We start from the raw sequence: 16,833 nt of genomic DNA, 5'->3' as shown, positions 1-16,833 counted from the left end.
ATACTAAGTAAATTTTAAACTAATAAACATAAAAAAATGCAATTATTGCATTGAAGATTAACAATGGTGGGTGGAGGTTCGGGGTCAAGGGGCAATGCTCCTTGTAGGAATTTGGAGGCAAATTTCCTAGCAGGGTCAAGGGGGTAGTGCCCCTTGTAGGGGTCTAGGGGTAGAGCCCTAACAAGGTTGAGGGGTAGCACCTTGAGTGCATTCCCTGTCATGATATAGGGTGGAGTCAAGGGGTAGAGCACTTGCCACCAAACACAAATTAAGGCTTTCAAAACCTCCCAAACCTTCATAGAAATTGTCATTTTCGCAATTTTAGCACTTATTTTTTACAACACTTGGAAGTCTCTGGGATGGTTGGGAGACTCCTCAAAGTCTCCTAAACGTCTCAATGATGTCCCAAAGTCCCCAAATCAAGTGGTGTCTCGAAAACATCCCCGAGACTTGAGCAACAGTGATGGGACGACAAGAGGACGCTCCCCCTAAGTCCTTGCATCCAAGAGACATCCGCATCTCAAAAACACAAGGTTTTTTGGGAGGGACACATCCCTATGGAATAGGGGTTCCACACCCTTTGTCTCATTGCTACTACCGAACTATTTCTTCCATCTATCCTACTCTAAGAGCTTATTGCATAGCTCTTCAAACTTCAAGTTAACATCCATAAAAATGATATTGTCTCAATAAAATGTAAGGATATTGTCTCATAAAAATGCTATTGTCTCAATGCCTAAAATTTGATCTTTGATATCCTTGATCGTGCATAAAGGCTATTGTAAGGACATTTTCTCATCCATCATGATTGAAAATAGCAGATTCTTCAAAAAGAAGGCTTTGTCCTTGTCTAAAGTCTAATGCAGATCTTGCAAATGCTTCCAAACGTCAACTAAAGTAGTCCCTAACTAGACTTCAAGAAGCATTTCATCTATCATCGATAACTTGATCAACATAGCTGCTTCTCTGTCACATTCATCAAATTTGTCATGGTCATTACTCACATTGTCTAAACAAGAATATTTACAAGGACAATTTAGGTGAAACATTTGTACTCAAAAATAGTAAACATATGTTGCTTCCATGTATTGTAATTTTTACCAAACAATCTTTGGCTGCCATCCAACGTGATGTTGGGTGATGGGGCCATTTAACAAAACTAGATGACTCCTTTTTTACTTCAAAACATCAGCAAAGCCCTTGGCTGCAAATCTAGCAAAAAAAACCATGCCCTAGCAGCAAAGATATCTTCAAAAGAAATTCAAATTTTGACACAAAAAAGTATTTGGTTGCAAAATACTGATTTTCACTATCTTTCAATATGCTGAGTTTTGTGGCATCAAAAGACCAAAAACTCCACATCCTTTTTCTGAAAATTTGTATCTTTTTTTTTTCTGCGCCAAAAAAAAGATTGCATTGCATTTTCTGCCCAGAAACTGTGATTCACAAAAATACAACATGATTTTGAGAGTAAAATCATATTGCCCACGTGGCCTGCAAACATGATTTTGATTAAAAAAAAATCATACGATTTCCTTTGACCTCGCAAAACCCACACAAATCTACAAAACAAGATTCTGTGATTTAAAAACAAAAAAAAATCGACCTGGGATTTTTTACCCAAAAAACACTGTTGCAATTTTCGAAAAAAACCTTGAAAATGCTTGTCATGGTTCAATAGAAATCTTGTGTATAACGCCTTTTGACTTGTACTCTGCTATTGCCAACCCTTCAATCAGTCTCTGTCAACCAAAATCTGTAGGCCTTCATCCTCTCACAGATTTCAAAACTCTTGCTAAACTCTGATATCATATTATGAAAACTGAGTACATAAAGATGACCAATATATTCATTTATAAATAAGATGTGAGAGCTTTCTTATAAATGTTTAGAATGAAGGGTGATAACCCACTTTATGAACATGGGCTTAAAAAGAATAAACAAAAAAGGCATAAAGAATATCCTAAAATTGGAATTACTTTATTAAAATTTACAATTGAAAGCTAATTTACCATTACTAAATATTAAAATAATAACTACTTTAACAATTTACACTTTTGCCAGATCATGGCAATGGCATGTAAATTAAACGCTACAATGTGATACACACTCTTACACTTCAATAATTCCCCTTTGAGATTATTACTTTTTCAGATTTACTTAACGAGTATGAAAATGATTTTCTTTATAAAGGTGTAGGGTGATTTCCTCACAAAATTTAATATAAGTAGCAGAATTGAAGGTCCAAAGTAAGAATACCAAGGTGTCATGATTTTAATCTTTGCAAAATACTAAAAATTGGATGTTCTTTTGACAAATTGTGTCTTCCCATTTTCTGGTTTTAGTTCTGAAAAAAATTACTTACTCTTTTGCTTGATGTGTATCATGATAGCCATGTCTAATCTTTTATGATGCTTGAACTATTACCAATGTGCAATATTCCTCTGTCTGTCTTTCTATCTGTTTATCATCTGTCTATACAACACAACGTAGCTTCATTCTATGCAATATGCAGATAATCAAGTTACATGCCATTCTCTTCTATGGCATCAAATTTTTGCCCATATGTTGCAAGATTACTTCTAAGATTGATATAAGCCAGCTTACTTCCAAATGGAAATTTACCAGCCATTTTTATTATCTTTATCAGTGACCCCAAAATAATTACATAAAATATATATTCTGATTTCACAGGAGTAATTTATTGTTAACAAATTATTCACCCACTATAAATATACTAGTACATTTATTGATTAACAGATCATAAAGCATTGAAAATGGAAGTGAATCATAAACACATAAAATACAGATTCAAGATGGAAATAATATTATCTACCTGCATAAGGACTAACACATCTATAGGATCACCATCCTCACATAATGTGCGGGGAATGAATCCATAATTGTGAGGATAAACAACAGATGAGTATAAAACACGATCCACCTGTATTTGTAAAATCATGCCAAGAGTACATCAGACAAAAATCCTATAACACATATAATGTACTGCACCCCAGTTATTCAAATTAGATTGTCGGAAAACATACAAATCTACCTTGATCAATCCAGTTTTCTTGTCCAGCTCATACTTCACCTTGCTTCCTTTTCCAATTTCCACAACCTGCAAGAGTGATATGAAATTGGTTCATAAACATAATGGATTTCTTCCATCTGAAATCAATGGCATTTTTTTTTCACTTTGTATTCTATGCTCCAATATGAAATATAAGCTGCAAGCTTCATATAGAATCCTTTGTCATCAAAATTGCCTATTTCAGATAAAAACCTAGAAACTGTTATCACCCCACAAAAACAGATTGCATGAAATAGTAGGTGCACATCATAAGTTGATTGCAGAAATCTACCACTGCCTATACATTTGTTTCTAGATTTAGGGCAAGTAACCGTGCACTGTGAAATGAATTTTTTTTAATAGCGGTAATGGCTGTTTCATTGGCTTGTATTATAATCTAGATTGTTGCAGATTCATGTTACATGGTAAACATCCACTTTCTATTTTTATACTAGAAAACATTACAGGAAAAGGGACATGAATGATATACAAAATAGAAAATTAAATAAATGTAGTTCCACTGTCAAATAACTATGTAGCAAAGAGAGCTGAAACAGCATTAGGAGCTACCTTCTCTTGAGGAAAATTGAAGTTCTACTAGTCCATAAACCATTACTAGTTTCTGGTAAATGTCCATCAAGACACATAGAAATGCAAGTAGATGTGGCCCAGAGAATCCCTCATATCATTGAGACAGTGAGGGCTGAGTAGAGGGGTCTAAGTATCTAATTCACATTCTCCAAGCTATGGTAGAATGCAAGCACATCACAAGTGTGGTACACTGCATGCTGAATAGAGCCTCTTAAAGGGCATGAGTGCTGTGCGGAACCCCTGAAAACTTGGAAGTGCAGGCATGGGCTGTCTGTGCAACAAATTAGAATTGCCATAATTTATTCTTTTAAATACCAAAAATAAGACAATTTTAAATTTTAAATGGTTTTAACAATGAAAATTCACATTTATACATAAAATGCATAATTATTATAACAATATTAAATCATACACCAGTAATTCTAAATTCCACAATTGTGAGAGGTCAACAGTTAATAGGATAGGGTCGGGCAGTCAACGACATGTGGTATCTTTAGTTTGGGGTGCTGAGTGCATCAATGGCTGATTCTCTTGCTGGCGGGCGAATGCATTAGTAGTGGACAATTACTTTTGGCTAATTAAAATGATATAGTATCATAAGACTGAAAAATTCTGCTTCAGCAGGCGAAGGGGGTACTTCTGGACTTATCAGGAAACAATATTATATTTGGATTATTTCAAAAAATGTGCAGTACATATGGACCAAATATCCCCACTAGAGGTGTGTTTCATCCTCTAATTGTATTTTTGAACACTTCCAAAGGCAATTGAACTCATTTGGATTTTCACGATCAGATTGAGGTAAAACTTCTTGTTCAAATTTTGAGACAAATGTCCTATCAAAGGCAAGCATAATTATTTAATGTGTGATGGGTCCCTATATTCCTTAGAGATAATGGGGCGTGTTGTGAAACATCACAACAACTTTCCAAAAACAAGACAACCAAATTGCTAAAATTTAGTGATTAAATGTATATTAAATTTCAGATTTTTACCTTCCAAATTTCTAAAACAGTTCATTTCGCCACCATTGGATAACAAGATTTATGGTAGAAACAAAGTGTGTGCACATGCTTCTTTCCTTCTTTGAAATTGCAAGACAACAACAATAATAACGTCAGACTACATGGTTGATCTTTTCTTTTAACCCAACCATGGATAGAGCCTTGCTGCTTGTCAACCGTCTATAACCCCGACAAGGTTATCGATATGAATTTCCCCAAACATAGCTTTATTGCCAGTCAAGCGTCCATAGCCCTAGTAGAGATATTTGGATAACCCAAAAGAATTGATGTGTTCTGATTAGAAAACATATATTTCTTTTCTTTATCTATTTTTAGCACATTTTCAATTCTATAGACAATGAAGTCTTGTTGTTTGGGTTGGAAAAACATAGTGGTGGCAAGGATGATCTTTAGATTTTTCATTTGACAGTATTATTGGTGAATTCAAAGCACTTTTCAAAAGATATTAAAATGTGTAGTATATAAAGTTTCTTCAAAATTCACAATTGTTATTAATAAACAAACTAATCCATGGGACATTTTGAACATTTTCAAATTTCTAAGAAGTGCCAACCTACACTAACATTCATATTTAATTATTAATTTTCAAAAAATTAAATGTTTTGTAAGTGGCAAGTTGCCACATCTAACTCTGTCGGACAAAAATAATGACATCACCTTAAATGAAAATGTGATTATGCTCTCAAGGACTTGTGCAAGATTCACACGAGTATATCTGTAAAGACAAACTTGGAAATGTAATATCCCTTGACCAATCTGATGTAAAAATTTGCCTTTTTGGCTCAAGGAATAATGTCAAACAATTCAGATATAAACTTCTAGCTTGCTGGTCTGAGTTATCAGTCTGATATTATTGTGTGTTATTGACACCAAAGGCACAAGAAATCCTTGCAAACGATTTCTCTAATATCTAAACTATAGATTCAATGCATAAATGACTTCTTTTGATCTTTCCAATGCATATATATGAATTTCAAATGAAAAATATGCACCTAGAGCCAAGAGACATTTTCACAAACACTTGGCATACATGTTTCAGAATAAGCAAACTGAATATTAAATTCTGCTGTCATCAATTCTGATTATAATTTCAGTCTCTTATAGATGCATAACAACTTTCTTTCCTCAAGGACAAATGACATATGAAACTCTTTAATGGTGCCTTCAATTTCTGAACACCAGTACTCAGAAAAGTAATTATTTTGCTAACAAATATTGATCAAAAACCTGGTTTGAAGATACCAGAATCAAGAGTGGTCCTCAGCGAGCATATAGGAATTTTCTGAGGATTTTTTAAGGCTCCTAGGATGAAATCACCCCACTAGGAGCTGGCCGCCCTATGCCCTTAAGTTGCAGGTTCAGGATAAAATAATGCAGCACTACTCCGCCTCCAAAGAATGATAGAAATGATCTCCAAGGCAAGACGGGTTGATTGAACAAATGCCCACAAAAATCTACCACTCCAATCACAAGCAATGAACAAAAATATGTGACTCAGTAGGTCAGATTGACCTCCATGGGAGACCACGATTAGAACTGTAAATCACCTCCAAACTCCTCAAAACCACTACCATAATCACCTCCAAGACATCACCTATCTTCCCCTTGAAGTATAGATATATCATAGATATCAATAAACCATGTAGCTGAAGCATTTCCCCAATTCGATCTCCATGAATGCTGATGCAAAACACAATAAGCTCAATTATGAAGGACTGAAGTATCCCTCACTCTCGATTGCAACCCTTCGGAGGATCTTTCACCACCTCAGTTATGCCAGTCAAAGAGAGTTATCGTTCTCTATGACTGAAAATGAACTGCAGAAACCCTTGGCTCCACAAGCTATCAAACAAAGAAGATGTCAAAACATTCGATGCCCAAACAATGAGACTCATCCCCTCTTTACTCTTTTTCTAACATGGATCGGTCTCCTTCTAGAAGATTCTCTTTAAATAAAATAATATTTAATTGCACCTTAAAAATAATATTTAATTGTACTTTAAATAATGTTAAAATATCATTATAATATAAAGTGCAATTGACTTCATACGTGACATCATAAGTGAGAATACATTACCTCATCAAAAATCATATAAAAATAAAATGTGAAGCCACAAGCAACTGCCCAAGCGCCCCTCTTATCAACTCCTTGGCCTACAATGTAATGTCCCCTTCTCATTGATGCTCTTTCAGTGGTCCATTAGCCTATTCCTGAGACCCGTAGGCTAGGCGGAATGAAGAATGAGGGTCTAGTATTGATGAAACAAGGACTTACTATTTTTAGTAAGTCGGGGAATGACCATTCTGGTGTTACTGTCCTATTGAGTTCTCCATGTTTTGCCTCTGGATGCGATGATCATGCTTTTCTGAGCATTAATTATTGACTTACTATTTTTAGTAAGTGACTGTGCGACACAATTCTATTTTTGGCAGTAGACAGGGTTCTGATTCTGCAGCAGTTCTGTGGTCGTCTGGGCTTAGTTTCATCCTGGTTGTGATAATAATCAGTACGAGAGTCATTTGTGACATAATTAAATATTATTTCCTTATCCTAAGGTTAATATTTAATTAATCTGTTTATTGGCTACTGGTTTATTAAATTTGGGATTAATGCCTATTTTATCCTAAGTTTTGGCGAAATTCGGATGTACTATGGGATGTAGAAATATTTTAGAAGATTATTATTTCACATTGCATCTCCATTATTTGCCTAAGTGTTTAACGTGGGTCCTCCCCCCTTTTGGGCGTGAGCTTTGACTTAGGAGAAAGTGGCGTTACATTTGGGTCCACATGTAGTGGAATGAAATTCAAATGCAAGGCGTGGAATTTGGAGGATTGGCATTTGAATTTGAAGAGTGAAGTTATAAATAAGAGGCTTGGGTTCCCATTTGCACTATCTTTGAAAATTGCATCGTTATGCTACCGGTTTGGCTACTGAAAATCTGAGCTTCGAAGTTGGCTTCCTAGTTGAGTCTCAGTTTCGTACTTGCAATATAGTACCTAGCTGTGCCCTTGTGTTCCCATTGCAGACTGGTTAATGAGTTGCAGATTATGGAGTGATTGATGTTGGATTTGATTGTTTCTGGTTGCTGGTCGCGGGACTGCTGAAAGTGAAATTTGCTCATACCTCTTAACCAAGCAACTCCATCCATCTAGGTACTGGCTCATTCTTCCTTCCATGCCATGGCGATACAATGTGTGAGTTTTTAGCTGTTTTTGATTGAGCAATGATTTTATTAGACAAAATCGAACTTCCTAGGCTAGGCGTGGGTTTCTTTGTTTGCATTGGGATGCGTGCAAAATAAAAATGGTTTGTTTGGGATGTGGCTTTGATTGGTTGTCATTGCATTGGATGTACGGTGGTATTGGGATTGATTTGAATTGATTTGGGCAAAAAATGAGTGAGTTATGAGTGTTTTGATGTTTCCATAGGCTGCTGAAACTGTACTTTCAGCCTGCAGATCAGTGTAACAGAAAATTACAGTCATGTTGTAGAAATCTGCAATTATTCATCTCATCTCATCTCTATATTGTAAGGTTGTTTCAGTAGTACTGATCATCCCCTTCTTTTTGCTTTCTTTTGTAATTACCCACTGCATAAGTGGAAGAGGCTGGCTTGCTGCCTTCTAAGTTTTGTAATTCAGTTTTGTAATCAGTCCTCCCACTGAATAAGTGGTCGAGTGATAAGTTCAATTCAATGGTCCTCCCGCTGAAATATGCGGTAGAGTGATAGCTTAATGTACTGTCCTCCTGCTGAAATACACGGTAGAGTGATTGAACTTCAGTTTATTGTAATTTTCCCTTGGTCGGTTTACCGCCAAGAGCTTTGATTTCTATCCTGCTAGATAAGCAAAAGGGGCTGGCTTGCCGCCCATGCATTGTAATTTTCAGTTTGATTATGATTGCTAATGATCCCCGGAACACCGTATGCTCTCACCCTCCCAGTCTGGGCTCTCGGTGAACAAAAGGTGGAAGGATTCCCTTTCAGTTGTTTGGTTTATTCCTCTAACCTTAACGGGTTATTTGTTGTGGATGAATTGTTATTGGTCTAAAAACAAAAAAAAAATTACTGGGATATTACATACAAGGGTTAAGTAATAGGCCAAACCCCTTTACAAACTGATCCTCATGAAAATGGAGAGATTACAGGTAAAGGTACCGATTAATGCTTGACATGACGTATGATGGTACTTATTGTAATGTCCCCTACTAGGTTTAGGTCAGTTTTAACCACAGTTAATCTATTTCAATATACTTTTGACTTAAACTAGATTGATTAGGTAACAATTCCATCTTGACATGAATCAAATCAGTGATATTCCATAGTTCAACTGATTTATCAAATATTAAATTGTTCATTCACTATACTAGGTAATTAATTTTCTCATTCATAATTCTAAATGTGAATGTCCACTTTTATTACTGCTTCAACTTAAGGACGAAGACAATGGTCTTTGTTACTAAAGCGCTTGGATACCACAATTCAATAGGTTCCCTCAAGGTTTACAGGTTGCTGATTCCCACCCTATCTTGGGACTTAAACTATTGCTTGGATTTAGACTATCCCTCTTTGGAAACATCTCAATTCCCAACTTCTTAAACATTAACAGTAGTAACAAGAATTATTAAATATAAACATATTCTTCTTACTGTTTATTATCTTATGAACTCATGTTGGTTTACAGTCTAATGTTGTTATTTGTCTGTTTAAAACTATATATATATATATATATATATATGATCCTTATTCTGATTTGAACATATAAACAAATAAGTAAATGAATTAAATACTATTACCAATGAATTATGTATTTTCTAATAACCTATTATAAAAAATATAATACTACCACTGCTTAAAACAATTTTAATTATTAATATATTTAGGGGCTGGCAATGGCAGACAGAGCTGACCATGTCAGATCTGGTCCACCACTGTCATAAATTTCTGTATTGCCATAGTAAATATTTCAGTCTAAGTTAATATTATTATTCAAATTCTGTATAAAGACATTATCGGGCTTCATATATTAAACATACTTATTAAGCACATTCCATGCATACCACCGATCATAGTAGCAAAAATTGTTTAGGGAAAAAATCGGCAAACCAAAAGTATAAGATTTTTTGAAAAAATTGGGAAAAAATCGGATTTAAAAAAACAAAAAAAATTGTAGAAAAGGAGACAAAAACTATTTTTTTTAAAATAACTTCAGGGCATTTCCATAGCATAGAGATATAAAAAGAGAAAATAAAATAGAGTTTAACCTGTGAATTGTAGAAAATAATTTTTTGTTGTTTATATTCATATTACTGATTACATAGGCAAATAATCAGTTAACTTTTTAAGAGGGCAGTCACCAAATACACCAAATAGTTGTCTAAGTCAGATTAAATATTAACTAAGTTATGAAGTAACAGAGATCAAAAGTTAACAGACAAATAGTAAAAGTGAAAGCCATTTTGAAGTGATCCAAGAATTTCATTGTGATTGAGGTAAGGAGTTTTGTAGGGTTAATTCAATATTTTAGAAAGCTTATCAAATCATATTCCACAATTGCAATGCTTTATATCATAGTAACGAAAATCATTTGGGGAAAAAATCGGCAAACCAAAAGTATAAGATTTTTTGAAAAAATGAGTAAGAAATTGGATTTTAAAAATTGTAAATATTTGTAGAAAAATAGACACAAACTACTTTTTTTTTTTAAACTTAAGGGCATTTCCATAGCATAGAGATATAGAGAGTAAGTAAAATAAGGTTTAACCCATGAATTATAGAAAATAGATTTTGTTGTTTATATTCATATTGCTGATTACATAGGCAAATATTCATTTAACTTTTTAAAAGGGCAGTCACCAAATACACCATATAGTTGTCTAAGTCTGAGATCAAAGTTTAGCTCTATGAAGTATTGTTGATGTGTTTTTTATGCACATGTGAACACAGAATAAAATACCAAGGTATCTTATCCTCTCTTGAACAAAGTTTCCCCAACTGCTGAAGATTTCGCCTAAGGATCAATCGAGGCAACTCCAAGGTTTTTGTATGTAGGGTCTCTACGCGTGGATAAGCTAAATTATCAAACTTTGGAATAGAAATTAGAATCCAATGGGAAGGAGGCAGTTATTTGTGGCCCTTCCAATGGGGGTCCCATGATGGTTTCAAGAGGATTAAGAGAACTTTCCATAGAGACCAAGTGGCTTGAGTAGTAGGCTTTTTGATTATAGATATAGGAACGTCTAAGGACGGGAGGTCTCTTCATGTTGACATCGATTGCATCTTGGATAAACATAGCAAGGTATTCAAAAAAATCCTCCCAAGTTTACCACCAAATAGGGGTTTCAAATTTGGGGTAGCATCTTACAGTGTATTGGAGCAATGAATCCTGCCAGCCTGAGGGGTTATCAACGAAACATTATTTTCAAAATTACTGCCAATAAGTGATCAGCACTTATCCTTTCTAGATGCAGCTGAGAGTTGGTTATTTTAGTGAGAAAGATGAAGACTTTTGGAGAGTCTTGTAGTAGGAAAAAAGTACATTGTTATAATTGGCTAAATAAATAATTGTTATGTTTTGTATTTGCAGTGACTAGCTCTCGACTACTTGTGAGTTGGCAGTTGCTAGTTACTGACAGTTGGTAGCCTTAACCAATTTGGTACATTATTTAGATGTGGTTGTTTACAGTCGAGATGATTGTACTTATTGCACATTTGGTAATTGGTAATAAAGATATATCTTTCAAATATGTTGCAGTGAATTATATTCCTATGTTTTGTTAATCTACATTTTCGTTACTCTATAATATTGCAAAGTAGAATAAGGGAGTAAACAATTGGCATCGTTGCCGATTTGAACTCTAGCATATCACAATGCATAGGCAAGAATCGTGGTGGTCTAATGGGACAACCCTTTGACAAACTAGTACAAGCTAACGAAGAGCAAGAGGATCAATTGATAAGACTTGATAAATCTCTAGGGAAATCTTGTTACGAGAGCATGTTCGGAGTGAAGCTCTCATCAAGGAGATCCCTTAGAGCGCTATCTTGGACAACCTCACCATCAATGAGGAGGTTGATCGTCTGCTGCAACAAACACCAAGGTTAATTATGCGTCACTTCATCATCTTTCAAGACCTTCAAAAAGAGATGAATCGAGAGCGATGAAGGCAAATGTAAGAGGAAATGAACCTGCAAGAAGAGGAAGAATGTGACACCACTAGAAGACGTAACCTTGAGAATTAATGTTGTATAGCCAAACAAAGACAAAACACGAATCCCAAGTGATCAGGAAGCAACAAAGGGATAGATGAGATCTCTCTGAAAACTAAGAGAACAAGGTGAATGATGAAGGCGATTGAGAAGAATTTCCAAAGAGTCTAAAAGCCCACACACAATATACACAAAGCAACTGGGAGGAAATAACCAGATACTTACCACTCCAGATGAAGTACACCAGGACCTTGTTGACCGGGTAGACAATTTGTCCGTATAGTTAACATCAAATGATGAATAAGAAACAAATCCTGAACTTATCGAAATATTTAAGAGGCCATTCATCTCGGAGCTACTAAGAATTGGAGGAATTGAACCAAAGACACCTAAACAAAGGGAGTGCGGGAACGAGCCTCAATAGATCTGGAGTGCAAGGGACACTAAAGGTAAACGTGTAGAGGACTCGTACATGGATGAGAGTGCAATGCAAGAACCAAAAAGTCAAAGTCAAGATAATCCACCCAAGTGCAATGCACAAAGACGAAAGCAGGCGAGAAACATGGTGAATTTCCCAACAAGTCCAGATGTCGAGAGATAGAAACTCCCAAAATCCATAGGGAACGTGTCTAAGGATCCTGCGAGGCACTGCAAGACGTGTGAAACCATTTGGATAGCAAGTGGTTAAGAAGATAAAGACTATTGGTTGACATCATTACCAACAATTATACAAGGTATAGCTATTGACCGGTTCACAAAACTTGATGATGAATCTATAGTCTCTTGGGAAATGCTGAAGAAGGCATTCACAACAGAGTTCAAACTATTGAAGGATGACAACAAGATCGTGGTGGAAATTTACAAAACTAAATAAAGGAAGAATGAGAACTTCTGAGATTATAATCGTAGACTCAAGGAGTTGCTAGTTAAGTTGGAAAATCAGCTAGTTGACGAACTCGGGATTGATACCTTTGTTGCACAAGGACATGAAAGTGCTACTCCCATCCTCATACTTTGATGCTTACAATTGGGCCATGGATATTGAGAGTGAAGAAAAGACATCTTCCCAAGGAAAGAGGAAAATAGATGACGACAAGAGCACCAAAGGTATCTGTGACGAAGAATCTAAAACAGTACAAGCCCTATGGTAGAACATGATGCAAATGATGAAAGAACTGAAGGTTGAGAATGAAAAATTGAAAGAAACCAAAGACCTGTGGTGCACCAATTGTAAAGTAGGTCATACAAAAAATAATTGCCTGGAAATAGTATTTTGTGACATTTGTCAAGTACTGGTACATTCCATCAAGGAATGCTTGTAGTTGTACAATCTAAAAACAAGAAGCACACAAGTCCTCTTCACATAGGGGAACAATCAACCCCTCCAACCACACCTCTTAAACCACATAATAATAAAAATAATGAATCTCCTAATGGGTACCGCAATAGAAGGGGAAATAACAATCAATACAATAATAGTGGGCCAAGAAGCTGAATACAATATGATTCTAAAGGGAGATTGTAGATCTAGTGCCAAAAATGTAGCAAATGGGGTCACTTAGTGAGAGAGTACCAAAGTAATCAAAACGAAGGAGGAAAGCTATACAATTGGTATGGACTAGGAGATCATGAAGACACTAACTACTTGAAACAAAATGGTATCAACATGTTGGACGTGGAGGAGCAAGCCAAGGAGGTTTTGATAATTACCAAAGCACAAACAAAGAAAGCAATTTATCTAGACCCTTGTAATATCCCCTGCTGTTATATGACTGATATGTGCAAGGAATATCGACAAACAGTTGTCTTTTAACCTTCAATCTGCTGTTCCAAGTTTCAGACTGCATAACCCTGCGTGTTATTGACACTGCAGCCTTTGCATAATTCCACATGTTATTGATTCTGATGCAGTTTTTGGTTTTTGATTCAAGGAATATTGTCAAACAAGTCACATACAATCTGAAACTTATATAAACTGATTTGCAAGCATCTAGGAAACATATAACAAGCTAACCTTCAAGGAAAATAACTCAAAATTGCATCAATTCTGAAGTTGACATTTTGTCAAATGATTGTCATATATGTTTCAGAAATAATGAAGTCTGAAGTGCACTACTAGTGCAACTAAATTTCAGATTCTATTTCAGACTTTCTAGAATAAACAATGTCAATTATTGATGTAATAACAAGATGTAACTGAATCGCTAATGGCTGCCCCTAATTTTCTGAATACCAGTACCTCAGAAAATAATTGCTTCAATAACAATGAAGGCTCAAAAACCTGGTTTAGAGATGCCAAATTGAAGAGGAGGCTGTCCCAATGAAGACTGATTTTTATTGGAAAATTCTGAGCCCTCTAGATGCAAAATCGCTCCCTTACTATAGGCCACCCCCTGCCCTTGGATTGCAGATGCAAAATAAAAATAATATCAGCAGTCTTCCATCCCAAAAGTGTGATGGAGATGATTGTTTGGGAAACACGAAGTGTATGAACCAATACCCACAACCACTGGATGCCTCAATATGAAGATATGAATAAATATGTCCTGCCAATGGTGCCCTTGCTGTAGCATATCAGACCTGATGAATTAATAAATGCATCCTTGAAACTCCCCCAATTTGTTCCTAAAATGATCTCCAAACAGCTGCAAAGAGTCTGAGGCAATGCCCACAAAATTCAGATGCAAGGAGGTGCCAAAACGAACCAAAATCTGAGTATGAATATGCAGATTCAAACCCCTTCAATGGCTGAAAATAAACTTTAATGAAAGATCTGTAAGACCTCCACTGTAACACAAATTGGACCTCTGAATGAAGCCCACCCTTTGGCAATAATTCAGCTGATAGTTTCACAACCTCTAAATTGTGTAATCAATGAGAGTTTTCGTTCCCAAAGACTCAATAATGGCAGAAACCCAAACTGGTTCCTTCTCCACACAAGATCTCAAAAACAAATATCAAATCCTCAATGATTAGAAGCTTAACTTGACCTTCTTTAATACTTTTTCTCCAGCCTTTCAAGAAGCTTCTAGAAATAATATTAAAATTATTTCACTTAAGTGACTTTTATGATATAATATTAATTTAAGTCACTTTATTAAATTAATTAAATATAAAGTTACTTTTTAATTTTTATTTATTTGATAACTTTATAAATAATTAACTCAATACTTTTAGTTAAAATAATCAATTAAGCTATCCTTAAGCAATATCATTAATTGGGACAACTTAATTAATTAAATTAACTAATTATTCTGCCTTCAAAAAAATGGGGACACTACAACCCTTGTAAAGAAAAAAGACTCTAAGAGGCCATAGAAGAAGTAGAATAGGTAATGGCCAACAAAAGGAAAACCTCCAATGAAGTAGCAAGTACCTCATTGTGGTCAAAGTCAGAGAGGAACATCATAAAATAGATGCTCTAGAAAACTGTATCTATCAAGGTAATGAACCTCTTACAAACAATGTTGCAACTGAGAGTGGCAATTACAAACATAGTCAATGACAACCAAACTCGGCAAGAACAAACTTGACAAGAGAAAGGTTCAAGGAAGAACCTGGTAGTAGAACAACCACCTGAGGGTGAACAAATCATTGATCCAATGCTACTAACAGTGAATATTGGGAGAAAGCCAACAATTGTCAAGATGGAAATCAATGGGAAGAGCATAAAGAATACCATTGTCGATGGAGGCTCAAGAGCAAATGTGCTACCAAAAGATGCCTGGAAGTGCCTCGGGAAACCCACTATTTGGCCATCAACATTTCATTTGGTAGGTGCCAATCAGCATGGTTTAAAGCCACTAGGTACACTAATGGTGTAGAAGGTGACAATCGGCACACAACAATTCATGCTGAGTTTGGTTGCCATCCCCTTGCAAAAGAAGGCGCACGATGCACTACTTTAGAGAGGGTGGCTAATTGCAGTGAGAGAAAACCACAATTGGAAAATAAACACCCTTTCCATTGAGAGTAATGGGAGGATCAGGTGGTGAGCAAAGAATTGTCATCCTTTGATTCAAAGTCCTAAGGAGGAGAATCAAAAGTAGATAAAGGAAGGAAAATATGGAATTGAAGGATGAAGGCATGCTTGATCTCGAGAATTGCTCGAAGGATGAGACAAGTTCTCTCAACGATCTATTCCATAGGCAAATAGAAGATTACAAGGTGTTCCACCCTAGTGTAATATTTTACAAATCGGGGAGATTGAAGAAGACAGACAAAGCTACAACAAGCCAGACATTTTCGCGAGAGTACAAAGAATACAAGGAGTGCCAAGAGTAGATGACACATTGGCTCACAACTTTGAGCAACATAAAACAATAAATATGACGAGCTGATGATACATTGGCTCACAACTTTGGTCATGAGATGTACTCATTCATGGATGAATTCTCAAGGGATAACCAAATAAGCATTGCCAAAGAAGACAAATTGAAACAAAATTTGTAGTCGAGGATGGGGTATATGCATACGATCAGATGTCATTTAGTGTATGTAATGCTCCGATGACCTTCCAGAGAATCATCCTACATATTTTTGACAAAATGTCAATGGGGAACTTCAAAGCATTTTTGAATGATTGGTCAATCTATAGCGGTTAGGAGATTCACCTAAGAGCACTCAAAGAATGCATAGAGAGATGTAGAAGATCACAACTAGCATTAAATCTGAACAAGTGTAGATTCATGGTGCCTCAAGGTAAGCTATTGGGTCACATAGTTTGTAAGGCAGGACAAAAGACTGAATTTGACAAAATAAGGGTGATTGTGCAGATGGAAGCATCAAAGAACATCATAGGGGTAAGATCATTTCTTGGGCATGTTGGATACTAAAGAAGATTTATCAAAAATTTTGCTCAAATTTCCTACCCATTGGATGTACTGACAAGAAAAGGGCAACCATTTACATGGGTTGATTATCAAGAGAAAGAT

At 35.7% G+C, this 16,833-nt stretch overlaps 1 protein-coding gene across 2 annotated transcripts in view; it reads right to left on the bottom strand.

Annotated features, from left to right (window-relative positions):
• The window catches only part of LOC131044445 (soluble inorganic pyrophosphatase PPA1), a 152,568-nt gene that overhangs the window by 53,986 nt on the left and 81,749 nt on the right, over positions 1-16,833 (bottom strand). For both annotated transcript variants that reach the window (XR_009105672.2, XM_057977766.2), the window contains exons 3-4: positions 3,056-3,121; positions 2,837-2,944 (exon numbers count right to left, since the gene is read on the bottom strand). Coding sequence is in view for 1 of the 2 variants with exons in the window: in XM_057977766.2 (XP_057833749.1) it covers positions 2,837-2,944; positions 3,056-3,121 (174 nt within the window). In the remaining variant the exon portion in view is untranslated. The remainder of the gene's footprint in view (positions 1-2,836; positions 2,945-3,055; positions 3,122-16,833) is intronic.

This window comes from Cryptomeria japonica, chromosome 1 (assembly GCF_030272615.1).
Source record: "Cryptomeria japonica chromosome 1, Sugi_1.0, whole genome shotgun sequence".
NCBI lineage: Eukaryota > Viridiplantae > Streptophyta > Pinopsida > Cupressales > Cupressaceae > Cryptomeria > Cryptomeria japonica.
Note: the sequence above shows the minus strand (reverse complement) of the source record. Positions and strands in the feature narration are given on the sequence as shown.